At 48.1% G+C, this 27,991-nt stretch overlaps 6 protein-coding genes across 6 annotated transcripts; 2 read left to right on the top strand and 4 right to left on the bottom strand.

Moving 5' to 3' along the window:
- Positions 1–37: 37 nt before the first annotated feature.
- On the top strand, positions 38–1,748 carry PG986_015088 (kinase-like protein; the record flags this gene model as incomplete). The annotated part of the gene is made up of 3 exons (XM_066851310.1): positions 38–79; positions 143–276; positions 350–1,748. 3 exons carry the CDS (start codon positions 38–40, stop codon positions 1,746–1,748), a joined length of 1,575 nt encoding a protein of 524 aa, XP_066692399.1.
- A 117-nt stretch (positions 1,749–1,865) lies between these two features.
- Positions 1,866–3,253, bottom strand: PG986_015087 (uncharacterized protein; the record flags this gene model as incomplete). The annotated part of the gene is made up of 2 exons (XM_066851309.1): positions 1,866–2,758; positions 2,809–3,253. The coding sequence occupies 2 exons, from the start codon at positions 3,251–3,253 to the stop codon at positions 1,866–1,868; spliced, it is 1,338 nt and encodes a 445-aa protein (XP_066692398.1).
- A 1,060-nt stretch (positions 3,254–4,313) lies between these two features.
- PG986_015086 (polyketide synthase) lies at positions 4,314–12,246 on the bottom strand (the record flags this gene model as incomplete). The annotated part of the gene is made up of 10 exons (XM_066851308.1): positions 4,314–5,549; positions 5,622–5,814; positions 5,859–7,279; positions 7,350–7,559; positions 7,614–7,710; positions 7,899–10,951; positions 11,021–11,234; positions 11,320–11,628; positions 11,686–12,154; positions 12,207–12,246. 10 exons carry the CDS (start codon positions 12,244–12,246, stop codon positions 4,314–4,316), a joined length of 7,242 nt encoding a protein of 2,413 aa, XP_066692397.1.
- Positions 12,247–13,818: 1,572 nt separating this feature from the next.
- Positions 13,819–14,853, bottom strand: PG986_015085 (NAD(P)-binding protein; the record flags this gene model as incomplete). The annotated part of the gene is made up of 4 exons (XM_066851307.1): positions 13,819–14,075; positions 14,128–14,407; positions 14,510–14,757; positions 14,817–14,853. 4 exons carry the CDS (start codon positions 14,851–14,853, stop codon positions 13,819–13,821), a joined length of 822 nt encoding a protein of 273 aa, XP_066692396.1.
- A 635-nt stretch (positions 14,854–15,488) lies between these two features.
- Positions 15,489–16,903, top strand: PG986_015084 (uncharacterized protein; the record flags this gene model as incomplete). Its single annotated transcript, XM_066851306.1, has 4 exons — positions 15,489–15,711; positions 15,771–15,790; positions 15,854–15,961; positions 16,016–16,903. The coding sequence occupies 4 exons, from the start codon at positions 15,489–15,491 to the stop codon at positions 16,901–16,903; spliced, it is 1,239 nt and encodes a 412-aa protein (XP_066692395.1).
- Positions 16,904–17,138: 235 nt separating this feature from the next.
- PG986_015083 (quinone oxidoreductase) lies at positions 17,139–18,266 on the bottom strand (the record flags this gene model as incomplete). The annotated part of the gene is made up of 1 exon (XM_066851305.1): positions 17,139–18,266. The coding sequence occupies one exon, from the start codon at positions 18,264–18,266 to the stop codon at positions 17,139–17,141; it is 1,128 nt and encodes a 375-aa protein (XP_066692394.1).
- Positions 18,267–27,991: the final 9,725 nt, after the last annotated feature.

Below are 27,991 nucleotides of genomic sequence, written 5' to 3'. Positions count from 1 at the left end.
ATCAAAGATTTTTCAAAATCCATCGGATGCACTCAACATGGCGGAAGCAAAGACTTACCTGAATAGCCGTTTCAAGGGCGTATGTGTTGCAGCTTCCCAACACCTCCTAATTGCTAACACATTATCTTCAATTTTTCTTTAGGAACACGCCGATGACTACGCAGCTGGTGGATTCCACCCCGTGTATCTTGGCGATGTCCTTGACGGCCGTTACCAGGTCTTTCGCAAACTTGGCAAGGGCTCCCAGTGCACCGTATGGCTGGCAAGGGACAGGAGGTAAAGCTCCCATCTCTGGCCTCTTCTGAATCGGTAGCCCCTGACCAGATATACCCTTGTGTGTTTGCTGCAGCGCGCCAACCAGACTGTTTCGAGCCCTCAAGGTTTACAGTGCGAGATCGAGCAAGGACATGCAAAACCCCGTGGACTCCCTGGAGCGGATGCCCTCCCACCCAGGCGAAAAACATGTCGAGCTCCCTTTCGACTCGTTCATTATCCAGGGGCCCAGAGGCAAACATCTCTGCACCGTGGTGGAGCCTCTAGGTTACCCCATCGTGGAGCTTGAGGATGAGGCTTATGACAAACGGGCGGAGAATGGAGGAGGGCAGGGGGAGGTACCAGGCGACCCCTGGTCAGTGGTATTTGCCAAGAGAGCCTGTCGGCAGGCACTGCTGGCTCTGGATTACCTACACAAGCACCGCATAGCGCATAGAGACATCGCGGGCCGCAATTTCTGTTTCGCGTTGCAGTACGACCTCTCGGCGTTCGATGAGAACGAGGTTATGAAATCGGTTTGGCCCGAGGAGACGAAGCCAGAAGAAGAGGTAGGGCGTGACCAAGTTGGGATTTCTGCTATCACTACGAAAGCCAAGAGTGACGAACTCCCGGATTCTGATTTGGAGTCAAGTCCAGACAGCAGCGATGATGGCAAACCGCCATCGCAATGGAAAATGGACTGGGACGAATGCGAGAGGCGCATTGCAGACCAGTGGGATGCTTGCGAACCGGGCGACGCAACAGCTGTACCGCTCTCGGATGCGTGGAACAAAGCCAACTTCTGGAACTCTCGAGAAGATATCGAACTGCTGCAACGAAAAGACGGCAACCCCTTGGGCCCGGACGAGATCCGCTACACCGTAGCCCCCACCCGCCTCGAAACTGGATTCAACTTAGGGCACGTCACCGATCCGGAGCGCACCCAGACCTTCCGGCTCGTCCTAACCGACCTCGGTTTCGCCTGTCCCTTCTCGGAGTGCGGAAAGCGCCCCATGCCGACCGTCGTCGACTACATGGCCCCCGAGTCCCTGCTCGGCCTGCCCGACGTCCCCGGAGCAAGCGACATCTTTTCCCTGGGCCTCTGGTTCTGGGAAGTCGTCATGCTGCGCGGCCTCGTCGTGGACGCGGGGTTCCAGCAGCCCCGCGGCCGTGTCCTACAGTACCTGGCGCGGCGCCTCGGGCCCGTGCCCGCGTCGCTGCGGGCGCGGTGGGGGCGGCCCGACGCGGACCGGTTCGTCGACGCGGATAGCGGACGCCCGCTCGACACGCCCGAGGAGGACGAAGAGGAGTACGGGGACGACGACTTCCCGCGGGGTGGTATCTGGTACCACGCACGGAAGCGCAGGCCTCTGGATATGTCGGATGAGGACATGGGGGCGTTTGTGCACTTGATTCAACAGATGCTACGGTGGGAGCCGGACAGGCGGCCGTCTACCGACGAATTGCTGCAGGATAAGTGGTTCAGTGGCATATGATGAGATCAAGCTTCAGGCCATGGACACCCCCGGTAATAATTCCCTTTTCTCACAGAAACGCATGTATAACGATATCGATATATAAATGCCCCCTTTTGGACATAAATACGCACAGCCCTATAACCTAGTAAACTGTTTAAAAGACCGTACATATGGCTTGGAAGACGAAAGGGACGTCTGCCAGAGATAGTACATAACCGAGCACACAATGGTCAGAGGTACAGCAAAAGCCCAATAGATCCAAAACTTCGGCGACACGGACCAGCCGCCCTCGGCTTCGCAGTTGAAAAAGGACATGCTGAAGATGGCGCATATGAAGGTGGGCGGGAGGAAAATGAGCGTCAGGAACGAGATGGTCTTCATGGCGGTGCTGTCCGTCTTGGCCGCGCGCGAGATCCCGATCGAGGTCTTGGAGTCCTCCAGGGCCACGAGGTTGAAGGCCAGCTGGATCTCGTTCTGCAGCCGGTCCTGGTTCGATTGTGAGCGGCAGCGCAGGTTGTCGATGATTTGCTTGTGCGCCAGCAGGCGCTGGCGCACGTTCTTCCAGATACGCTGCTCCTCCTCCTTGCTTCCGGCCTCAGGCCGCATCTCCTTGTTCTGGGCCAGGAGCGCGGCCAGCGTCTGCATCGACACGTCCAGAGTCTCCGTGACGTGGATAGCATGGCGAGCGAGGTCATGGAGGCGGCGGAAGTCGGGCTGCTGCTGCCCCTGTGGTTTGTCTCCTTTTTCGATATCCCGGACGTGGGTGCGGATCGCCCAGACCGACTCATCGTGCAGCGAGGCTAGCTCCTCGGCGATTTTGGTGTAGACCCAGAGCGGGTCGATGTGTTGGTCCTTGTCGACCTTGGGCAGCGACTCGGAGAGCCGACTGACAACCGGTGGCGACATGTCGAATAAAACGATCATGGTCCGGTTGAGGGACGGAACCCATCTTGTGAAAAGATGGATTTTTTCCCACTCAAAATCCGAGGCACCGCGCACCATTTTCGATTGGAAGCGTCCCCATGTATCTAGGACCAAATCAGCAAAGGGCAACCGAACTGTGCTCCCGGAAACCCACCGAAGGTAGGGGCGCCGCCCAGAGCCTGCTCCGCGCAGCCAAAGTACCCATTAGCATTCCGGTAATGATCGGACCACCACTCCTCCGGCATGCCGAACGCGGCCGTGAAAGCCTGTCGACATGTCGGGCAGGTTCGGGCCTGGTTGGCACTGGCAGCTCTGGTCGAGGTCAGTCGAGGTCCCTCAAGCAGGCGAGTCTCGACGGACACAATACTGAGGTGGGACTGGGCGCAAATTTGGCTCAGGACGTGTGCATCCGCATGGATGTGCGCCGAGTTGATTCTGTGCGTCCGCCAGTCCTTAGGGACTTCGGGCAGATGGTGACTGTGGACTTGATCATCTTGGCATTGACCCCCAGCGGAGGACTGGTCGCCTTTGGTCCATTGCTGCACCGAGATCTGGGAGAAGCCGTGGCACTGTCTTTGATTTCCGTATGCCCTTGACATTTCTGCAGACGATTTGAGCTCAGGAAGACAGGTAGATCTGCTGGTGCGAGACGGACTACTCGAGAAGCCGGTATTTGATCGAAGTGGGTGCCTCGGTGCCTGGAGTAGGCACGGCTGGAATTCATTGGTCTACAATCGCCAACGTTGTTGCTGCATGCCAGTCGACGTTCCCCGCATCACCAACTGGAAATTCCGGCTGGAAGCGATTGCTATCGCATTCCACGATGAGCTCAAAAAAGCAAGCACTGCCCCGCCGTGATGCACCGTACCCCTGCACATAGGCAGCGGTAACAGCGCCACCGATACCACTCTGCTTCTCCAATGGAGCATTCGTGCCTGGCAACTGTAGCCCCGCACTGCAAGATGGGAAAGTGGCCGGAAGGTTGGGCGGTGCAGCCTTCGGATGCTAGGATTGATGGGCCAAGCTACCGAGAGATCGTACTTGAGTACAAATTCATTCCATGTCGCATTTGGTGGGGATTGCTCGGACTCTCCCGGCTGAAGCTCGACCCATTTTGTTCAAGTTTCCAGCTCAAACACCCGTCTAATAAGCTTATTCCAACATCCTTGTATCGACACGTCCACTACCTGAGAAACCGCCCCAGATGGTGGCGATGAACAAATTCGGCATTCTCAGAGCGTGGCTATGCTAACAGGCTGAATTCGCTTGACCCCCATGTTCTTGTTTTCCAATTCATACGGGGGCACTGCCCGGCCCCCAGGTATGCCCATGTTTGCCTGGGTGTTAGGCTTGGTGCTGCTGACCTAGTGCTGACCTGATGCTGAGTGGTTGTAGCTACCTTCTGACCTTGTTGAATTGAAACCAGCCCATCTATAATTTTTTCTTTCTCTTTTCTTCGATTTTTCTACCTGATAATGTTGAAGTTGGCCGAATTACTTTATTCGTTATAAATATGGCAGTCTTTCTATATTCGCCATCAAGACGTCGACCGATGCAAGCGAACCGCAAGGCAACCCTATGAAGGCTTGTGAGTTTTAGTTTGAATAGGCACCATAGAATAGTCGCAGAGTTATTGTTCCTTATTCCTACGGAAATTGGCTATCTCGGTCCAGCGAGATTTTCCGCTACAAACCCAGCAAGCACGCGCAGCGTCTTTTGAGGACTCATAATGTCCAAGAAAGGCACGTCAGTCCTCAAACAAGTCCACATCCACGTCCGGAACTCGGCCGCTATCATGCTGTCGATCCCGAAATCCGCCATGCATCTCCCGTCATCAATCTGCTCCGGCTCTGTAAGGATCAACCGGGCGAACCTCCTCGATATGAGTCGTAGACAGGCATCTTCCAGCGAACCCGCACCACGCTCCGGCATGAACACTTCGGCCACACCTGCGGGCAGCTCGGCCATCCAGGCCGGTACGTCACCGAGCTGGCTGAGTTGTCCGCCTTGCTGTCCCGCGTCCCGGCGTCGTTGGTGGGCTTCTACCAATGCGGATACCATGGCTAGACGCGGGTCAGAAAGGAGATGTTCGTTGGTAGTCATCCCATCTTCAGGACGCCGAATGCCCAAAGGCTCCAGGCCAGTAACGACCTGCGAATAGCTAGGGGCATCGGAAGCGCTGCAACCTGGGGGGTGTCCTTCGCCTGACAAAGACAGGTCGATGACCTGGAGGAACTCCTCCTCGTTGAACGGCTGAAGCCCCTTACGCAGCAACATGGCCTTGATGTCCGGGTTCTCGTGCAGATACCCGACCTCCTCGATCATGCCGAGACCGATCGCCACAGTTGGCTTACCCAGACTCCTGCTGCGCCAGTGTGCAAAGGCGTCCAGGAACGCATTAGCCGCGCAGTAATTGCTCTCCGTCGCCGAGCCCACACTGCCACTGACCGAGGACGTTAGTAACATAAAGTCGAGATCGACGCCGCGGTTCTCCAGCGCCCGGTGGATGTTCCACGTCCCGACGAACTTGGGCCGCACGGCGGCGTGCCACTGCGCGCTGTTCATGCGGTAGAAGAGCGTCTCGTGGAGGCCCATGGCGGCTTGGATCACGCCCCCTATTGCGGCTTTGCCGCAAGCGTCGAGGACGGCCTCGACATCCGCGAGGTTGGAGACGTCACCGCGCACTACGGCCACGCGGGATCCGGTGCTTCGCAGCCAGGAGACGAGGTCCGCGGCTTCTGGCTTGTCGCACCCTGTCCTTCCTAGGAAGACGAAGTTCCGGGCCCCGCGTGCTACCATCCATCGACTGAGGCTCCGACCCAGCCCACCGAGACATCCAATGAGGATATACGTCTTGTTTAGGTCAAAACAAGTGGCGAATCGAGGCTTGACGACCTGTATTTGTAAGATCTTTTAGAAATGACCAAGTTAATTTAATTATGGTTTAGAAGTATCTTCTGGCCTTACCTGAACGATACTCTTTGGCTTTTCCAAAGATATGACAACCTTTCCCACTCGGTCTTTAGTCGAGAAGTAGTTGTACGCTTGAGCGATATCCTCCACATCGAATATCCTGCTAGGGGCTGCTTTTATCTGTCCTGATCGATATAGCGCGAGGGTTTCGTTCATTTTACTGTTGCAGCCATTGTCAATATCAAATCTCGGAGCGTAAGCTCGAAAAGGGGAAAGAGACAAAATACTTACCTGAGAAACACTTCTTGGTGAAACGTCTGATCGCTACAAGCCAACTCCGTTAAGTCAAAGGCGGTGAACGTCGCGTTCCGCAGAAAGATGTCCATGTCCAGCTTGCCGGCATCCTGGAGATCGCGCTTGCCGACCTCGACGAAGCGCCCGAAGTTGGCCAGGCAGCGCCAGCCGGCATGCAGCAGATCCCCCGTCAACGAGTTGATCATCACGTCGACGCCCCTTCCTCCCGTGGCCTCCAGCAGGCCCGCGACGAAGGATTCATCCCGGGAGTTGAAGATATGCGAGGCCTCGATGCCCAGCTCTTGCGTGAGGAACTGCTTCTTGGCCGGCGTGCTGGCCGTGGTGTAGACCGTGGTCCCGATGCGCTGCGCGATGGAAATGGCGGCCATGCCGAACGCGCCCGATCCGGCGTGCACCAAGACGGACTCCCTCTTCCGCAGGCTAGCGCGGTCATTCAGCGCGTACAACGCTGTATTGTACGCGATCGGCAGCGTTGCCATGACGGTGAACTCCTCGTCCGGGCGCATCTTGAACGCAGTCCGCGCCGGCACCCGCGCCCTCGTGCCGAAGTGGCTGGCTTGCACGACCAGGACCCGGTCCCCGGGCCGCACGTGGCTGATGTCTGGCCCCGCCGCGGCGACGACGCCGGCGAACTCGAGCATCGTGGTGCCGCCGCGCGTCTCGGCGCGGCCGGCTAGGACGTATACGTCCTTGGCGTTCAGGCTGACGGCCTTGACGTCGACGTCGACGAAGCCGGCCGGGGGTGGCGAAGTCCAGGGTGTGGTTTCTTGCTGGAAATAAATCGAGTCGTTGAGGCCGGGTTGTGCAATGGCCAGCCGCGCCGGTGCGGCTTCGGCGATGGTCGTTCGCCGTGTAAACTCATCGCCTATGCGATGCCGGAACGTGGAGTTGAGCTCTTGTTCCGGGCAGAAGCGGTTGATATACAACGAAGAACCCTTCTGCACAAACTCCTTGTCGTCAAACTGGTGGTGGGTAGTCATCGCCTGCACCACGTTATGGCAAGTGCGTTGCAGCCAGGCCGTCGACGTCTCGATGCGGCCCACATCCAGGACGCAGAAACGGAGCGACGGCTGTTCTAACGCAAGGGCTCGAGATAAGCCGCCAGAAAGTGCGAGATCCGGGTTCGGAGTTCCGAGAATATCGGTACCGGTAAGCCATAAGACCTGGCCACCGAGATTTGTGATGCGTTTCAGGAGGGTCAAATCCTCATCGGCGATAGTCGCAAGTAGTTCTAGCTCTGCCTCTAAGAGACAGATCCAGGTCATGTTCTTTTCGGGCTCGATGGTGGCAAGGTCCGAGAAGTCCATAAATCTGGCTTTACAGGTCTCGGGACCATTTTCCAGATGTCGGAGCAGACACTGGGCAAGTTGTGAGACCTCGTTAGACGGTTGGCGGACCTTTCATCAGTGTTAGCATTCGACCCAAAGAACACGACACCTTTCGTGGAGAACCCCATAACTGACTTACCACTATTGTAATGTTTCCTTGGCCTATTTTCTTCTCCTGTTCCTTCCGCATTGCCAGTAGGGTGTTGTGCTCAACGTGCACGATTGTGAACTGATCAGACCCAATATTGCTACTTTCATCGGGCTGGGAGCTAATCACCAGCCCTTTGGTACTCAGTAGATTTGAATTGTTCTGGGAACAATGCTGCCAGAAAGCTGCGGACACAATTCGCTGGTATCCAATATGTTAGAACCATAGGTACAAACTGGGTATGGTTCAACTCACGTGTGGGATCAAGATCAAGTCAAAAGGGCCAGAACCGTCGGCTTCAACCGTCACGACGCCGTCATCATCTATTGTACCAAGGTTCCAGGATTTGTATCTATCGACTCTAGGTGGTTAGAATGACTCATCAAGCAACAAATAGAATCCCACAAAGGAATCAACGCAACCCTTGGAATAAAATGTGGAATACTCGCCCCTGAGACACTGGAATAATGCAAAACAAACACAACGGCCGAGTGGAATAATTACCAGAGGAAAAAGAAACAAACACCGAGGGCCACTTACCGCGGTAAATCATCCCGCCCACCGAAAGTGTTGAGGTACACATCTTTCTGGCTCTCAAAGCCATACGATAGCTCAAGCACACGCATCCGGGGATTTTTGTGGCTTGCGAGGTCCAGGAGAGTCGATCGCACAAATACGTCGTTGTTGTCATGGAGACCAGGGACTTGCTGCTCTGCCATCTTTCGTCTCTGCTCGTCGATATAAGTCACAATTCCAGAGTCCAATCGTAGGATATCCGGCTTCCAGTCCGGGAGCAGAAGCGGAAAGCGCGGAAGCGAACCGTTGACGGCAGGCTCTTGTCTCCTCTTCCCCGTATACAAGTTCATCAGCACATCGCCCATGTGAACCAGGAGCTTGCCATCGGGGTCACGAAGCGTGGCATATATCCTGTGACTTGAAACGCCGGTGATCGTTGTCTTCGAGTGGATGGTCGCATCGACGCAGGGGGCGTTACGGGGCAGCGTCCCGATCCGGCACTCGGTGATGAAAGTTGGTATGTAAGCTCGAAGAGAATACAGGTTGCCCGCCATGCCGCCGAAGATCGCGGCCTGCACGCAGGCTTCGATGGCCAAAGGGTCTACGGGGCTGTATGGGCTGGGCTGCTCGGTGGTCAGGGGCTTGGCCACCGTGCTCGACAACGCCGATGTCCGAACTCGGCCGCGGTCCGTCCGAAGGTCGCGGACGACTTTGAATACCGGCCCGTAGGGGAGACCTTCCTGTGCGAGCTTCTCATACCATGGGTCCATTGACCAGGTCTCGTAACTGTCTGTATTGTTGAATGTGACAGCTCCTCGGAGATCCATCGATTCAACCAGGCGTACCGAGCCATTACAGTGGAGCGTGGCTTTCCCCGCCATCCATGAGGATATAGTGAAGTCGAGCCAGTCGGAGGAAGTTGTCGTGGATGAAAGCTTCCGGGGAGAAACGGTTGTATGCAACTCGACCTCTTTGGAACTCATCTCTCCTTCCTCTTCAAGCACCAACGCCGTGTTCACCTTGACATTGCGGAAATCGAAAGCCCCAGCCTCTGCTACACCTGGTCCGTCCTTTTGAACTTGCTGCATGGCCACCATGACCATGGTCAAGTAGCCGACTGCGGGGAATACAATCTGCTTTTCGATCTTGTGGTCGCGAAGCCACGGAACTTCGGCCAGATTCAGAATGTTGCGCCACGTCCAGTCGATGCCGTTAGTCCCTAGCTGCCGAGACCCTAGAAGCTCATGATGAACGAACTCCCGCTGCCGAAGTTCGATGCTGAGCCGGGACTCATCCCACAGTAGCCCGGTTGAATAGTCCCAGGGATACGTTGGGAGGTTGGCGACAGGGACCATGCCGTCACGAGATATCTCGTTCACTATCTCCCAGTCGAGCCGGTGGCCGTGCAGGAAGAGCTCGCCTGCTAATTCCTTAAGACGCATCTCGGAGTTTTGACCTCTCACCAATGTTGGGTCGTATGGCAAACGATGGGGTTCAATGCCAAGCTCGGTCCGAATCGCCTGGATGGGACCTTTGAGTGCGGAGTGAGGCCCTATCTCGATGAGGTGAAGAGCTCTGTCCTTTGTCATGCACCCGACTGCCGAGAGGAACTGGACCGGCTTTTCCAGATTCTCTCTCCAGTATTTCGGGAGATATACATCGGCGCTCAGCATCGCGGGTTCATGATCGTTGAGATGAACGGTGGAGAACATCTCAACCTCCCGGCCATTGTTTCGAGACGCGTCGGAGAAATACGGCGCAAGAAGGGATTCGTATTGCGCGCCGACCTCTTTCATCATGGGAGAATGGTAGGCCCGCCCGCCAGTCTCTAGTCTGCGGCAGAAGACCTTGCGGTCTTGCGCCAGCTGGACCAGGGCGTCGACGGCGTCCGAAGAACCACTGAGCGTTACGAGCTGAGGGGCGTTCACGCACGCAACAGAGATATGGGCAATGCCCTTCTCAGCGATCAGATCCTCGGCTTCCTTCGAGGAGAGGCCCACTGCCGCCATGGCACCACGGCTCCTCGACAGGCCGACGACATAGCCCCGGAAGTACGCCGCGAGTATGGCCTGTCCCGCATTGACGAGACCGGCGGCGTACGCAGCAGCGATCTCGCCCGATGAGTGGCCAACCACAGCCGCCGGTTCAATACCCCAACTGCGGAGGACTCGGACCAGGCCGATCTGGACGGCGGTGCAAAGAGGCTGGCTGCGGACCACTTGGTGAACCACACCGGACCCCTCGGGCTCGTCGCGAAGTGTGGATTCCAGGGACCACGCGGGAGCAAGTTCAGCTGGTAGACTTTGGAGAGTCTTGTCGAGCTCACGGATTGTCTTCCGAAACACCGCATTGCTGCCCAGCAACTCCCTGGCCATAGTCGCGTATTGTGCACCTTGGCCTGTGAACACGAACCCGATAGGATTGGGTCCTTGGTTCTTCGCTGAATTCGAGGCAGGGCTCTCCGCTAGCTTCGTGCAGTGGATGTTGTCGTCAGCCGACCGGCGGCGCTCGCAACTTTCACCAGCATGGGATTGCGCAACCACGTACGCCCTTTGCTGCTGGAAGTGCGTTCTTCGACAGCCCAGCGTGTATGCGAGCCCCTCCATTGTGTCCGGGTTGCTCCTGCCGATGGCCTGCAAGCTGTCTTGAAGGCGTTGCTCCAGGGAGTTGCGGCCAAATGCAGATAGGGGCAAGACGTATGCTTTTCCGACCGTATCCGCTTCTGAAGTGCCTTCGCGGCTGGAGACGCGATCGAACGACTCGAGGACGCAGTGCGCATTGGAACCGCCGTAGCCAAATGCACTGACGCCAGCGCGGCGAATACGACTTCTTCGAGGCCAGTCCGATAGCTCTGTCGCGACGGCCATGTTGGTGGGATCGAGCAGTACTTTCAAGTCGTTTTTAGTAGAGAAACTCTGCGATTCTCCGGCCAGAGGGAAAAGGGCCACCTTACACTTCGGATTGAGTTGTTTCACTCCATATGTGGGAGGGATCTTGGCATGCCGTAGCGCCAGGGCCACTTTTATCACAGACGTGAGGCCACTGGCCGCCTCGCTGTGACCGAAATTCGGTTTCACCTAGGAAAGACCGCATGTGTTAGTGTCGGGTGGATGTACATATATGGATGGATGCTGGCTGATAAGTACCGAACCGATCACGAGTGGCGAGCCTCTGTCATCCTTCGAGAAGCAGCGCCGGAGGGCTTCCACTTCGATGGGGTCACCAATCGCTGTCCCTGTCCCATGGCACTCGACGTAGTCAATATCTCTGGGCTCCAGCTGGGAAGTTGCGTAGGCACTGCGGATGACGGCAACTTGGCCGTCTACACTTGGATGTGATATTCCCGGTGTCCTCCCATCCCTGTTGTATTTGCCTCGTTAGCAGACCATACCGTGATGAAATAATAAAGTAGAACAAGAAGCTGGTAATCGTTGAAGCGACCTACGAGTTGACAGAAGTTCCTCGGATAATCGCCCAGATGCCGTCCCTGTCTCTGCGAGCAGCACAGACCGTCTTGAGATAGATGGCGTTGACGGCCTCGGCCCGCCCGTAGCCGTCTGCCTCGGCATCAAAGGTGTGACATGTTGAGGTTTGGGAGATGACCCCGCCCTTCACCGTCGCCAGCAGCTGCTCGGGGCTCGTGATCAGGTTGGCGCTCGCCACGACGGCCGCGTCGCACTCTCCTGCCCTCAGAGCACTGACGGCGGCGTGGAAGCCATAGAGGGATGCCGAGCAGCCAGTATCGAGCGTCACGCTACATCGAAAAGGTTAGTAGACCAGTACCGGCCAGGGGTAGGCGTTAGTTTCTCACCTGGGTCCACGAAGGTCGAACAGGTGGCTGATTCTATTGGCCAATATCGCCGTACCGGATCCGGTTCCACAGTAACGGTGTGTGTAGTCCAAGTCGCGGGCTTGCCTGACAATGTGATCGAAGGTGAAGTTGCCGACATACACCCCAGTCCTCGACCCGGCGACGTCCTGCAAGGACAGCCCGGCATTCTCGAAGCATTCGTAGACCACTTCGAGCAGCTTTCGTTGCTGTGGGTCCATGTATTTGGCTTCTATGTTGTTGATGCCAAAGAAGCGGTTCTCGAACTGGCGGACGTCTTCTTGGAGAAAATAGCCTCCGTCGGCAGACATGACACCGGACCGGTCGGTGTCAGAGTAGAACCCATCGATATTGAACCGATCCGCCGGGACCCGGCCTTGGGCGGACTTCTCATCCACCATGAATGACCACATTTCGGACGGCGACCGTATGCCCCCCGGCAGACGGCAAGCTGAGGCATGAAGTTAGCAGCTGGCCCTTACAACATGTCAGCCGTGACGTACCCATTCCGACGATGCATGCAAGATCGTCTTCGTCAGCCATCGTTGGATTGCCCATCTTGACGAAGTGCTGGGACTCCGAGCTCCCGTCTTCGCGATAGGGGCGATTTGGGAGGGGAACTAATGAAGCTATGTTATGAATGTCATGGGGGTTGATGGACGATATTACAATAACTTCTCATCTTTCTCACCCTTACTTCTGGAGACCTAGTAATAAATCAAAATCTTCCTAGACATGGTACAACCAACGGCAGCACCCGAGAGGTTGAAATGCCGGAGCGTCAGCAGCACCCCATATCATGATACAAAACGTATTTCTCCCGACAGCCTCCACTCTTCCTGGGCACACTAGTCCACACAATGACGAGAGAGGCCCGGACGATTCATGACGCGCTACCTGGGGTTTCAACGGCGGAGTTTCTGAGTAAACCTGCAGCTTACCACGCGCCGAGGGATTGTGGAGCCAATGAAGTGGCCCGCAGCCGTGATTCCACGTTTGGTCCTTTTGGGGGGCCATCATGTCAGCCTGCCAATGCTGATTCCGCCATGGCAGGCATAGTCCTACAACCACGAACCAACTCATGCACACAAATTGCGCCAAGGATTAGCCAAGGCAATGGAAATACAAGGATGCGCCAACATCTCCATTATTTGCCTACAGGCTGTCAACTTGGCAGCACTTAAAGCACTTGTCGGGCCCGAACGATGGCCTCGCGTCAATAACAAATTGGTGTTCCCAACCCTTGAGCCAACCCGGATCCGATGGGTACAGCCACGTCCGGATGAACAAACACCTACCTGGGATATATGGAACGATGGAAGTGGCTTTGTGCATGCATTCCAACAGGGCCAACGCGGAGGCCGTTAGCGTATTCGAGTTCGGAGGAACCCAGCTGAATATGCAGAGCGCGCAGCCTTGGTAAACAGGGGATGCGGTGTGTCATAACCGCCGACAAGACTCCTTGGCTAAGCAGCCACGGCTCTGATTTGGCCGGACGCATGGACAGACCCGGCTTATGTCACAATTCCGCCGATCTCGCCGTATCGCTCTGACCGATACGATGTTACTGTGTTGGTGAATATACCCAACTCATCTGATGTAAGCATAGGATCTCCTGTCCCCTCGCCGCTTGAAACCCACACAAGTAGTCTTGGCTAATCCTGCTTTATGCACAGTGCTGATGCACCGGGGTAAACTGTCATATGCCAATTGAATAGAGCAGATAAGTCCATATCTGCGAGGCACAGTCGCCTGCACAAAGGTGAGTTGTAGGAAGCATGCTCAAATGAAGATGGCCCTGTCTGTGCCACAAGCCACAATTGTGGCCGAGGTCTGGCAATGTCACAACGGGAACAAGGAAGTTTATTGCAACTGCGATCCGCTGATTCGACCCACATGTAGAGCTGCAACTTCAACACCACTCCATGTCACGAACGTCTTGGGGAATGGGGTAATGAGGGCCTGTCTACGATATGGGGTGACAATGCCATTTTCTTCATAATGCTATAATTCCACTAGAACAAAATGCATCCTCAACTAACATTGCCAAAAGGGGGTAGGTAGCATATCCCGACACGCGCTGGCCAAATCTCGCACACACAGCATGATTCACATCTACCTGTTGCTTGAAAGACTGGCCCCTCCATCGATGATGAAAGGACAGCCGGTCACAAAGCTCGCCCGAGGGCTGCTGAGGAAGACGATGGCATCGGCTATCTCCTCCGGCTTCGCTATGCGGCCCAACGGCACACTGGGAATAAGCGTCTCCTCGATGCCGGGCACATCCTCGCAAACCTGCTTGGTCATGTTGGTGTCTACCCACGTCGGACAGACGCAGTTGACACGGATGCCATCGGCTGCGTGGTCGATCGCTGCAAATAGCGTCAGCACCCAGATAGTTTAAGGGGCAATAGTGCTGCTTACCGGCAGTCTTGGTAAGGCCAAGCACCGCGTGCTTGGAGGTGGTATACTGCATCAGATAGGGCGATGCGCCAAGGGAAAGGACAGATCCGAGAGTGACGATGGAGCCGCGGGTACTCCCTCTCTCGGGGAACTCGGCCAGGTTCGGGAGGAGGTCCTGGGACCGCATGATGGCACACGCGGCCCGGACGACGAAAAAGGTGCCCCTCAGATTGATATCTTGCACGCGGAAGAACTCGGCCACATCGGCGTCCGCAGTCTGGCGAGCAGTTTTGACGGGAAACTAGGGGTGCGAGAACTCAGCCAGAGGGCAATACACACAAAGGTCGGCATCTTGATACCGGCTGGTTGACACGGTATGTAACCGGCAGGTTACCAGACTTACCCCAGCACAGTTAACGCAGTAGTCCATCCGGCCGATGGACGTGGTCACATGGTCAAACACCGAGTCTACCGATTCTTGAATGGTCACGTCAACCCGAAGGGCCTCGGCCCGGAACTTGGGGTTGGTCGCCGCCCTCTTGGCCTCGGCGGCGGCACTCTCTGCGGCTTCGAGGTTGAGGTCTGCGACGACGACGGCGGACGCGTTGGACTGTGCAAATAGCAACGCGGTGCTTCGGCCAATACCGCCCCCTGAAAGGTCCGTGAGCATCTGAGTCAGACATATGAAAGCACATGGACGGTAGACGTACCTCCGCCAAATATTACCGCATTTCCTGTGATATCCATACTCGAGGTGGCGTAGCAAACAACGTGAATATGAGGAATGGTAGGGGAGGAAACTACCAATGCTTGACCTTCGGCGAAGTAAATAGGAAGTCTGAGATGATCTTGGATGTTCTGGGCCGCACGTGCGTTACACTGACGGAGAAAGTGAGAAAGAAATCCACAGTGCCTTTTGTTACGAGAATGTGTTGCAAGAAGGGATGCTCTGCGGGGTGCCAAGTAACATATTCAGAGATGCCGGCTTAAAGCGGCGGCCTCTGGAAGTGTAATGAGAATCTCTCTGATTGGTGGCCTCGTTTCTTCCCGCTTATGCAGGGCGGCTGACAGGTCGCATCGTTCCATGCAGGGCGACGATCCAACGGAGCAGGCTGCATATGCAGTTGGTTCTTCGGTTCATGGCAGGGTGGGGTCAGCTGGCCACCAACTCGGCACCCTATCACTCGATCCGTGAAGGCATGGTCTAATTATGTCTGACATGCATTAGCCATGCGGCCACTAATGCACCCATGGTACTGTCTTACCACCATGCCAAAACAAGAAGCAAACTCATCGTTCAAAAAGCCCCCTTTCTCTGTCCCCCACGATCCCGGACTATTCATGTTCACAACCAACACTTAGGCTGACAACAGCTGGCTGCAATGGCAGACCTGTCGGGGTTGAGTCCCGAGCAACTGGCCGTGGCTCTCGAGGGGCCCGCGCTGGCACCGCCCGACAACACCATGCCCAACTTCGACAACCCTTCGAACAACAATGGACTGGCTCAAGGCATCCTGGCCACGTGCCTGGCCCTGACCACACTCATGTTTCTAATTCGCCTCTATGCGCGGTTCGTCCTCATTCGGCGAGTTGGCTTTGAAGAATGTAAGATCATATCTAATTGGACCACCTAGCCATGAGATCGTGCACTAACGTCATCCTAGTCCTACTTATTGCATCATATGTAGGTTTTGATAAGACAGATCCCTGAAAGGAATTTTGGTGTTTGGCTTGCTAAACCGAGAAGGCCTTCACCCTGGCCTTCATCAGCCGTGGCTACTACCAACTAAACATCGTCGGTTTCTTTGTTCACCAGTGGGATGTCCGCGTCCGTGACATGATTCTACTCCTCCAAGTAAGTCTATGGAGGGAAATCTCGCAGGCCCAGGGAGCTGATGAACTTGGACAGAACTATCTCATCTGCAATAACCTCCAGATCCTGTCGGTGGGGTTGCTCAAGGTGGCCATCCTCCTGGACTGGATGCGCATCTTCGTCCCCGCCGGCACCCGGGGCTCATTCTTTTGGGCCTGTCACGTCGTCATGTGGATCAACATACTGTGGACTGTCATCATGCTCATCGCCGTCAACCTCTCCTGTATACCCCACCAAGCGATCTGGGACCTCACCGTCCACGGCAAATGCTTCGACAAGAGCCGGCTCGACATCGCCGCCGCCGCCATGGCCCTCATTACCGACCTGGCCATTCTGGTCCTGCCGCACCGCGTCATCTGGCGGCTGCACCTCTCCACGCGCAAGAAGGTCGGCGTCTCCACCATCTTCTGCCTTGGGTTGTTCAGCTGCGTGGCCGCGGCCGTCCGGCTGCCGACCGTGGTCGCCTTCGACTCCTCCTCGGACGTCGCGTACGACTACTCCGCCGTCGCGTTTTGGGCCCTCTCCGAGTACACGTCGGGGATGCTGGTCCTGTGCGTGCCCTCGATCCCCAAGGTGTTCGAGCAGGTCCGGAACTCGGGGGCGCTGGCGTCGCTGCGGTCTTGGATAGGGTCGTCCGTGCCGAATACCCGGAACGGCTCGCAGTCGCAGTCCCATCATGGTGGTAGCCGCCACGCGCCACACTCGAGGCCGCGGATGTATCAGCAGATCGACACGCACAGCGGCAATGTACCGATGACTCGACTGAAACAGGTCGGTCCTGAAGAGCAGCCCAGAGCCCCTTTGTCTCCGGACGATGGGGCAATACTACGTACGACGGAGTTCTCGACTAGGGAGGATCATGAGTCAAACTCCCCAAAGAGCTACCATGACCGTCAGCATCCGTGGATCGAAACCAAGAAGTAGCAGTCAAAGGCTTTGAATTGGCCCACAACCAGCACGTTGGTAGGAACCCGTTCTATTACCACTTGAGGTGGGATAGTCAGTAATGGGATAGCCGATTGGTTATGTAAATAGTAGCATTCTGGTTTTCCGACTCGCCTTGCTTATGTGAACTTGACATGGATGTTATCCCGTTGCGAAGCAGAAATCCCTTTCCTATCACAATTGATGCAACGCGCGGCCCCTCGTTCAACCAACCTCAACAGAAAGCCTGCTGCTCCCCAGGCTCATCAACCCCCAACGCCGTCTTCCCGACCCCCTTCCCAGCCTCGGTGGCCTTGTGCGCCTCGCGAATATTCTCGAGCGTCAGCCTCTTACGCTGAGTGAGGTGACACTTGATCGTGCCGTCGTCAAGCAGCGAAGCCAGCTCCTCGTACCACTCGTGGTGCTTCTCCTCGCGGTCGTTGTCGTACCCGTGGTACGGCCCCGTCGCGATCCAGCACCACGCGAAGCTCAGCGACTTGCTCATGAACTGCGTCCCGTACATGTCGAACTTAGCCTGCACGATGCTGCAGACGCGGCCGAAAGGCGCCAACACCTCGGCGATGGGCGCGATGTACTGCTCCGTGCGCGACGTGATGTACGCGTACTTGAGCGGCACGTCGGCCGGGATCTCGCCCTTTTCCCGGAGCTCCCGGATCTGCCGCACGATGTCGTCGCGGTGGTTGACGACGTGCGTGGCGCCGCCGACGTCGCGCGAGAAGGCCGCGGTCTCGGGCCGCGACGCCGTGGTGATGACGACGGGCAGCTTCAGCACGCGCCGCGCGATCTGCGACGCGACGGAGCCCATGCCGCCGCCGCCGTTGATGACCAAAATGCCCGCCTTCTCGCCGGGCCGGATCCCGAGCCGGTCCACGAGCGACTCGTACGCGGTGCCGTACGTCAGCGGCATGGTCGCGGCCTGGACGAAATCCAGGGAGCGCGGCTTGTGGCCCGCGTGGCGCTCGTCGACCAGCAGCTCCTCGGCGTAAGTGCCCTGCAGCACGGGGCTGGCGAGGAAGTAGACTTCGTCGCCGGCCTGGAAGTGCCGGACGTCCGGGCCGAGCTCGCGCACTATGCCGGCGCCATCGTAGCCCATGACGTGCAGCTTGCTGTTGTCGCTGCTGGATGCGTCGTCGCCCTTGCCCTCGGTGAGGCTCCGGACGCGGTCGTAGTAGTCAGGCGGGTCGTCGTAGGTGCCGGCGCGCACCTTGATGTCGATGGGGTTGACCGAGACGGCCTTGATCTCGACGCGCATCTGGCGGCCCGTCGGCGCCGGCGGCCTCGGGATCTCCTGTGATTGCAGGTTATCGGCAGGGCCGTATTGGGAGACACCAATGGCGCGCATCGTGGTAGTGTTTGGTGAAGACATCTTGTTTCCGGCTTAGAAGTTGATGGACAGATAAGCTGAAATTTCTCAAGCGGACAGTCAAAGTTGAGAGTCGGGATACTTTATGATGGTAAAAACACTGCGGTGGACCATTTATTAACATCTGAATTGTTCCTGTCGTGACGTTCTTATGAGATCATTGCTATACATTTCTATGGGACAGCCCACTCTTATCTGCCGGGGTACATATGTGGCACTTGATTACTGAGATTGCGTACATATCAAGTGCCACAAGATACACACGCAACCACTATAATGCAAGGCTCGCAAACAATAACATTTCACTATCATTTAGAAGATCCAATCACTTAGAAAGGTGCATGTCGTACTACCTCACCTCCTCCCTAAGCGCATGGCAGTTGCGGGGAAGGGCGGGTAAAACTCCGCTTATGGATGCATGCCACAACTATGGATAGGTTTTAGGTACCCATGGGTTTTACTAAGGACCTATGGGATTTATAAGTAACCCATAGGTTATTTATATATTTAAAATATTACTTACGGATACCTATGAGTTTTATTAAGAACTTATGGGTAGATTTTATATATATATATTTTTAAAATAACGTAATCTACGGTTTAATTAAACACACGGTCTAATTAAATACTTTTTAAGGCCTCGTATAATAAAATATAAATCAATTCCACTATAACGCATTTAATATATTAAAATTAATCGGAATCCTCCTTTTTAAATATTTTTATATTATTTTAATAAGTATACGTATTATACCCGGGCTCCTCGTAGATTTTATAGCGTCGCGGGCGCGTTTTAAGTTTTTTTATACGATTATTATTTCGGCGCGATTTATCTTATAATTATTTATTAACGTTTTTTTAAAACTATAGGTTTTTTTAGTTTATATACGAAATAATTTTTTATTTTATAGCCGTTTTTTTTGTACGGCGGCGCCGGCTAAGTATTTTATTTGCTTTTCGTAGTGCGGTTATTTTACCTTTTAAAAAAGCGAGCCGGTGTATTACTTGCGTTATACCTTTCGTAATTTAGTTAAGTTTAGTTAAAATCGACGTCGAAGAGCTATTTTAATGCCGTACGATACGGTTTCGAACGTATTCGGTTTAAAATTAAACCTTAATCGGGTTATTTAAAGTTTTTAATTCCTAAGGAATAAGTAGGCCGGAAGACGTCCCCGGAGGTATTAAAGTATATAGTTTTATATTTAATTATAAAATAATATATTCCGGATTATACGAAACGAGTCCGGTTTTTTAAAAGCCTCTTTATATATTTAAAACGATAAAAGTCGCCTGGAACGTTTTTAAAAACGCTAGTAAGAAGTTTTTTTTTAAGATATAAGTAATATACGCCCGTATAAAACCTTTAATTTTTTTTCGTACGCCTTTTTTAATATACGAAAATAATCGATATTAAGAGGTTAGAGTTTATAGGACGAATAAGAAGGTATTATTATTAATAGTACGCCGTATGCCGAAGGCCTTCGGTATATCTACCTAGTTCCTCGTGTAATAAACCGTGCCGAAGCTGGACTAAAAATACACGCTGTTAATATCGTAAAATTTACTTTACGTACTCGACGTTACTATGTTGGTTCTTACCTACCAGCCTAGTGACCCTTGCTTTAGGGCCTGAAGAGAGATTATTCAGGTTCGGGTGGTCCCCTAATCTCCATTATTAACTTATATAGCGGCAGTCGACCGGTTCGTAAAAGCCACTTTGCGATAACCTTCGCCGTATTTTTTTTACAGTAAACGCCGCTAAATCGCGACGAGTTCGTAGCGGACTAAGTATTAATTATTTTATTAGCTACTCTTGTTTTCCCTCGAAGTTTTTATAGTATAAGATTAAGTATTCGGCTGTCTCCCGTCCTTTACCGTAGTTATATAGCGGCGTCGAAACGTTTAAAACCCGATAGGTAAACAAGAACGACTTGAGCCCTATTCTTCCAGTGCGTACTTATATTAAAACCGATACTTCGTACTTAAATATATCGTCGTAACGACGGCACGCTCCCCCAGTTTAACGGCGACTCTATAGCTAATTCGCGGCGGCCTCGCGTCGGAGTAACGGTATAGAACTATTTTTATTCCTATTTCTCTTTAAGCGTTTATTCGACCGTTTAACTATTTAGCTATTATTTAATTAACGTTAATTAAACGTCGTTTAACTATAAAGTCGTAAGGGCTTCGTTAGTGGCCTTTTAAGGTTTTTTTATTTCTTTCTTTTTACGTTACGTTTTTTATTAATAATCTCTACCGTTTTTATATAGGCGCCGCGTAAAAATTATAGCTTCCCGGTAATCTTTGTACGTATTTCGAAATTAGCTGCCTTCGTACTTAAATAAAGGTCGAGAGGGGGAATTGCCGCTTTAATCTTTAAATAGTATTAAAAAGTCGCCTTATATACCCCTATTATAGTCCGAAGATAGGAGTTTTAGATTATTATAAGGCTAAAAGCTGGCCTTTTTTCGATATCGCCTACTTTATATTAAACCGACGCTCCGTATACGAATACGCTACGTATTATTTTTGTATAAAACTTTTTTACCCTTTATACCGAACATTTTTAAGTTAACGCTGCGAGCCTAATAAAAATTAATATTTAAGTTATTATTTTCGCTTTAATTTTTAAAATATAATCCTTTTATTATAGCTTCTAATAAAACTAAACGCCGAGGAATCTCGTAAAAATTATCGGCGTTATAATAACGTTTCCGAAGCGTACCTATAGTATATAAACTTTTCGCGTTTTAATAAAATAAATAAGCTCGCTTTTTTTAAATTCGAACTTTATTCTTTTCGTACGTGCTTAACGGTTATAAATCTCTTAAGCTTTTTTTAAGTTTCGGTAATTCGTAACGTAGTCTAGCCCTACGGTAATAAGATTCGTATTATCCGCGAATCCGACAATAATAAACTATTCGTACGTTTTTAACTCTTTATATAATATAGCGATATAGAAAATAAAGAGAATCGGTGATAACGGAAAACCTTACGGAACACTAACGCGGAACTAGATCCTCTTTAACGATTTACCGTCGAAATAAAAGTGGACCGATCTGTCCGTAATAAAGCTCTCGACCTATCAATAAACCTAATCCGGCAATCCCTTTTCGCGGAATATAATAATTAATCTTTTATAATTAATTATATCGAAAACGCTTTTAATATCGAACTAAAAAGGGAAGCGACGCCCTTTTATTACTACGTTATATAAACGACGTTAATAATTAATCGAATAATTAACTCGGTAAACCGCTATGTTCGGTTCCCTATCTAGCTTTTAAATAAAAGCGAGTACTCCTCGGCTATTCCGGTAATTCGCCGGTTTATAGTTATCTTTATTACCTTCCCGACCGTATTAAGTAATAAAATAAGTCTTTATCCACTAAGTGTCTGTTTTTCGGTTACTATTTTATTTAGTTTTAAGATTACGATAACCTTTACCGTATAGAAACGTTTAAGGAAGTAGGTAAACCGGAAGCTCGCTATCGCTAAGCCGGCTAACGTCCGGAAAAAGGGTTCCCTACACGCTTTGAGGAAACTAAGAGGTAAAAGGTCTTCCCTTGGAGCCTTCCAGGGTCCCGTCTATTTAATAATATCTCTTATCTCCTCAGCCGTTACCTCTACCTCGATAGGGGTAAAGCTAAAGGCGTGGTTCGGTACGGTATTTAAGTCCGTAAGGTCGGCTTCTGGGTTAAAAAAGAACCTTTTCGAAAAAAGCGTAACTTTCTCGTCGTAACTTTACGCCTCGTTAACAGCTCCTTCGCTACGTTATAATTCTAGGATTCCCGCTGTCTATGGTAGCGTTTAACTCCGTAATCGGGCCCATTATTCGAACGACCAAAATATTTTAAAATCGTAAGAGGCAGCGGCGACTACGTAACGCCAGCTTTTCGTTTTCGCTATTTAAACGATTCTCTCTAAGTCCGTTTTCGACTCGGTATATTAATTCTAAGTATATTACGAGGGTACCGCGAAATAGGCTCGGTATCGTTATTTCGTTATAATCTACGCTTCTTAAACCTCCGGTAACCACTAGGGCGTACCTTTACCAGTATAAAGGGTCTTTTTTAAGGCTGCTATATCGGTAATTTTTCGTAGGTTACCTATAAGGTTATCGATAGCTTAATCCAGCTTTTCTAAGCTTATTAGCTCGGCGATATCGATTAAACGTACTCCGGTTTCCGCCTATACCAACCCTTTATTTAATATCGTCTAGTTCTATCCCTCTGTTTTTGTTTTATTACCTCGTAACGAGTTAGCTTTTAGTTCGACGCGGACGACTTATGCCCTATGGTTAAAACCTTTTAAACCAAGGTCTCTTTTATATAAAATTATCGTTCCTCGTATTACCTAGGCTAAATTTAGCGTAGAATCTCTTTATCCGTGGCGTTATTTCGTAATTTTTTTATATAGCGTAGCTAGCTCTAAGTTCTATTAGTCCGTAAAGGTAAAAAGGTTATCTGCTCCGTACGATTTCCTGCTATATATATTCCAGAGCGAATAATATATATTAAAATCTCCGACGAGTAAATATCGCCCGAGGTACAAAGTCGTATCGAGGTCGTTTAGAGGGTTTCGTTATCGAAAAGTTTTTTAAATTAGCGAATATATAAACTATACAGTAAAGCGGCCACTTTTTCCCCTTAATATTGTAACGGTAACCTAATCGGGGCTTACCTTAATTTCTAGTTTAGCGATATCGAAACGTTTATATATATAAATAGCCGCTCAGCTTTCGCTATAAATTATTTAATACTTAACTATTTTTAAGTAATACGCGGTCTATATACGGGGGTTCGTTTATACTTCTTATAATATTAATATATCGTACTCTTTTTAATTAATTAAAACAAATACCGTTATTACTTTTAATATTACGACGTTTTAATATATTATTTATAAGCTTATAATTATAAAACTATAATAATATCTTACGTTAATAAAAAAACGACGATACCGCGCCGGTTTTACGAGCGTATTTTTTTATTTTAACTGCTCGCTATCGAATCGAATCGCGGGCGGCCTCTCTTCCGCGAAATTACTATATACCTTTTTTTATCGCTAATAAAGAGCGTTATCGGTAGTAATAAACGCCCTATTCCTGCCGAATTATCGCCGGTATTACGGACTTCGAACTAACGAAGCCGGTGGACATAAGCTTCTCTTACGCGTTCTCTTTACTAAATCGCTACAGGGCAGCCGCGATCCTACGCCGTATATTCCTTGCCGTAATTAATATAACGTTTCCTATCTCGTAGTCCTCTTTAGGGGCACTTTTAATCTCCTTCAAAGTATGCTACTATAAAATAGTAGCTATATTGCTACTATTTCCGATAATACTTAATTACGTAACCGTAATTATAATAACGATAACATTATTAAATATAAAGGCTAACGTTATACGGTTCGCAATTAAAAATCTCGGAATCCCATATTAAGCCGTTATTGTATAAATCTTTCGCAATTTAAATAAAGCTCGTATATAAAATAAAAAAAACGTAGCGTACTTCAGGATTTTTCGGTAAACTACGCTTACATTTTAAAATCTTTCTCGGGTTATATTTATTTATAAATAAACTACGTAATAACGCAGCTTCGTCGTAGATATCCTGTAACTTTTTCGCTAAAACCTTTTTCGTAATAATTGCGAGTTTTTTATAAATAAGTTACGCGTTAATCCCGAAAACGTTTAAAACTTATCTATTATTTTCTACATATTTTTTCGCTTCGTTTTTAAAAGTAAAAACGATATCGCCGCTAAATAATTTCCTCGCTACGATAATCTCGCTATACCCGATTACCGTATTAACGCTCTATACGATATTTATTAGCCTCCTTTTTTAAATATCGTTAAATTAATCTACGTTTTTAATTACTACTTCGCGATTTCGGCGGGCTAGGACAATAATTTTCGGTTATCAAGCAATAAAATCGTTACCACGCGGCGTAAATATAATTTAAACCCAAAACTTAATTTATATAACTTTAAAATCCTACGTAACTTAAACAATAGCTTCTCCGACTATTTTTCGCAATTCCCCGTAAATTACTAACGCGTTATCGTCGTCGTTAAAGTACGGTCGTAATTTAGTCGCTTTAATACGAAATTCCTTAATTACTTAAAAAATCTCTTTACGCTTACTATTAAAAGCTATTAAATTAGCGATTAATTTCTCTAAATACTTTAATCCTTCTTTAATACCTCTTTTCGAGCCATTTTCGCTATTAAAACGCGTTTAAAGCGTTTAAAGTTCTTAATTATACGCCGCGACGTTACTTCGCGGGTAATATTAACTTTACGCGAGTCCGGCGCGACCGGTATTAATAACCATCGGATCATTTATCGGATCATCCATACCGTAACGCCTTAACTACGTCCCCTCGATAAAGGTTCGGCTAAATCAATTCGACCTCGTAAATTTAAATAATAAAGTTTATTTTCGATTATTCGATGGTTCGACCGAGTTATCGATCTTTTCCCTTATATAATTCCTCCGTAAGCGGCAATTATGAAGTAATAATAAGAAGGTATATAAAGTGTAATAATCGAGTTTTTTTTGTAGTAGAGCTTAAAAGCTATCGAGTAGTAGCTTTTATAGCCGTTAAGGATTAATAGGCGGTAAACACTTTTCGTATAAGACTTCGTGTATTTATTAAAGTATTAAATCTAGTCCTTGCTTTTTTTATTTATAGTCCAGCTATTTTTAGTAATTACGATTACTTAGTTTTTTAATAATAAATTATTTTCATACTAAGAAAAAGGTACGTTTTCCCGGTAAAAATAATATACGGAGAAATAGCGTAACCGTATAATTTAACGCTTTATATTATTATAATCTATTCCCGGTTCCTTTATTATACTACCCTAGGCCTTTCGCGTTAATCGGAGGTGATTACGATTATTTCGGACGAGATTTAGCCTATAAAAAACCCGGTCTCGTCGAAATTATATATATTTTCCTTTTAAATTTTATACTTATTAATTATATTTTGTATAAAAATAAACTACGCGCGATACGCGTCGGGATTTTCGTAAAAGACTCTTTAATAATCGATTTTTTAGTTAAAACGCGTCCGGAAATTTAATTATTATCGTACGAAATTAGAGGCTTAGTTAACGCCGACGCGTTCCGCGTCGCGTAAATTAAGTAATCGATTTATTATATTTTTAATATTATTTATTCGAGGCGAAAACGATCGCGAATTTAAATTAATTATATATTATACGATTAATTACTTTTCGAAATTTATAAGCTTTTACATTAATAACTACGTATCTCGTCGTAAAATATTACCGCGACGCCGGTAATATAAAGTTATATAAGGGATATTATATATTCGCGCTGCGGCTTATACGCGTAATTTAAGGTTTTTTAAAGCGTTTAGAGCGCTAATTATATATCGTTTTTTTTTATTAATTTACTATCGTAGGTGGTAAAAGTATAAGGTATAAAATATAAGTTATACGGAATTAAAAGAAAGTGTTTAATTAAACCGTGTATTTAATTAAACCGTGAATTACGTTAATCTTAAAAAGATCGGATAGTTTTAATAATTTAAGTAACACGAAACGAACCGAATTAAATAAGCTAAAGAGTAATAATAAAAGCTTATAATATACCCGAATTAACTTTACGCTATCGAATTTACGGCTAAACTTTAAAACGTGAAATCCGACCGAAACGATATAAAATAAATTTAATTAAAAAGAGATACTTCGTAAGTATATAATTAATTTAAATATTTAAGGAATATCTCCCGATTTCGTTAATATAAAAGATATAATTAATCTCTTTATTATATCGCGCGACGGCGACCGCGTTAATAAATACTAGGTTAAGTGCTTTATTAACCGTAACCCGGACTTTAAGATTAAAATAAATCGTTAATACGATTATTAAAGGGTTTTTATAAAGATTCTAAAGTTATTTCTATTTAGTTTATATTAATCGCGAATATAAAAGCGAAATACGAGATTATTAATAAAAATATTTAAAATTTCGATAAAACCGGCTTTATAATAAGTATAATCGGATTAATAATTATTATAATACGCGTTAAGCGATATAGAAAAGCGAAGTCGGTTTAACTTAATAATCGGGAATAAATAACGGCGATTAAATGCATTAATTCGTAGGGTTAATATATTCCACTATTTTTAATCGTTTAAAGTTAATATTACCTCGCGAATTAATCTCGCGAAATCGATTTATTAAGCGACTAGGTAATTAAGCTAACTTCTAATAGCTAAATTAATAACGAAATAAGCTTAAACTAAATTAAATACTTTAATAAATATACTAGATCGTAAACGAAAGGTCGCTACCGCCTTTTAATTCTCGACGGCTATAAGAGCTATATTTCGGCCGAATTCGAGGTATACTATTAAAATAACGATATTATTATTATTAATATACCTCCTTATTTATCGCATTTATTTTAACCTCTCGATATAATACTTTATTCGCTTTTAAAGCGTATTTATTCGAAAAAAATCGAGTTATTTATTAAAGCTTTTATAAACTATATTATTAAATTTAAGTTCTTTATCGCCTTTAAAGCCGTGTATTTTATTGTTTTTACGGAAATTAATATTAAATTTAAATTTAACGTATTTAATTTAATACTTTATAACCTTAACGAGGTAATTAATAAGTTAAATATATATCTCCGAACGCTTATACTTAACCTATCCTATTTAGGGACAGCTAGTACCTATAACCTTTAAACGCTATTTAATCCCTAATAAATAACTAAGCACTTTACTTATATTAAAAAAGGGTATTTATCTATTAAGGAAGCTTTTCGACGTCGATTTTAAATATAATAGATTAAATAGCGAAAAATATGATTAAAATAGTTTATAAAATAACCTTTATATATAATAAGATATATATATTAAAAGAGGCTAATTTAATATTTTCTAAGCGCCGGAGAGTTAAAAAGTTATAATTTAATTTAAAAAAGCCCTTACTATTAAGGAATTTTAATAGTTATAAGATAAAAAGGTTAAAAGGAAGCGTTTAGCGCTTAATAAAGGTAAAAATAAAGGTTCGTCGAAGCGGAGGGCGATTAATAAAAAGCGCTATAGTGTTTATAGTGAGATAGATTATAATACGCGAATATATAAAAAGGATATAAAATTGAGCGAGGAAGTAAATAACGAGTAGTTTTAATTAATTTTAAGCGTTATAATTAAATTAATTTATATAAAAAGGTTAAGAAATAAAAAAAGTGCGTCGTTAAGTAATATACGTTACGTAGTAGTAAACTACGTTAATTTATTTACTTATTTAATTCTTTTAAATTTTAATTTTATTATTATTTTATTATTATAAAAAATTATTTCACGATTATTTTTTTTAATTATTAATATTTTAAAATATTTCATATTTTAAAAAATAGAAAATTATTTCATGATTATTTCTTTTAAATATCAATTATTTAAAATATATACTATTTTTAAAAAATTATATTTAAAAATAAACATAAAAATATTTCATGATTATTTCTTTTAAATATTAATGTTTTAAGAAATATTTTATATTTATAAAAATATAAAACTAACGTAATCCACGGTTTAATTAAATACACGGTTTAATTAAACACTTTCTTTTAATTCTATACAACTTATATTTCATGCTTTATATTTTTATTACCTACGATAGTAAATTAATGGAAAGAGAACGATATTAAAT

The sequence above is a fragment of the Apiospora aurea genome (assembly GCF_038362705.1).
Source record: "Apiospora aurea strain CBS 24483 chromosome Unknown utg000011l_segment0_segment0, whole genome shotgun sequence".
NCBI classification, from domain to species: Eukaryota; Fungi; Ascomycota; class Sordariomycetes; order Amphisphaeriales; family Apiosporaceae; genus Apiospora; species Apiospora aurea.
Note: the sequence above shows the minus strand (reverse complement) of the source record. Positions and strands in the feature narration are given on the sequence as shown.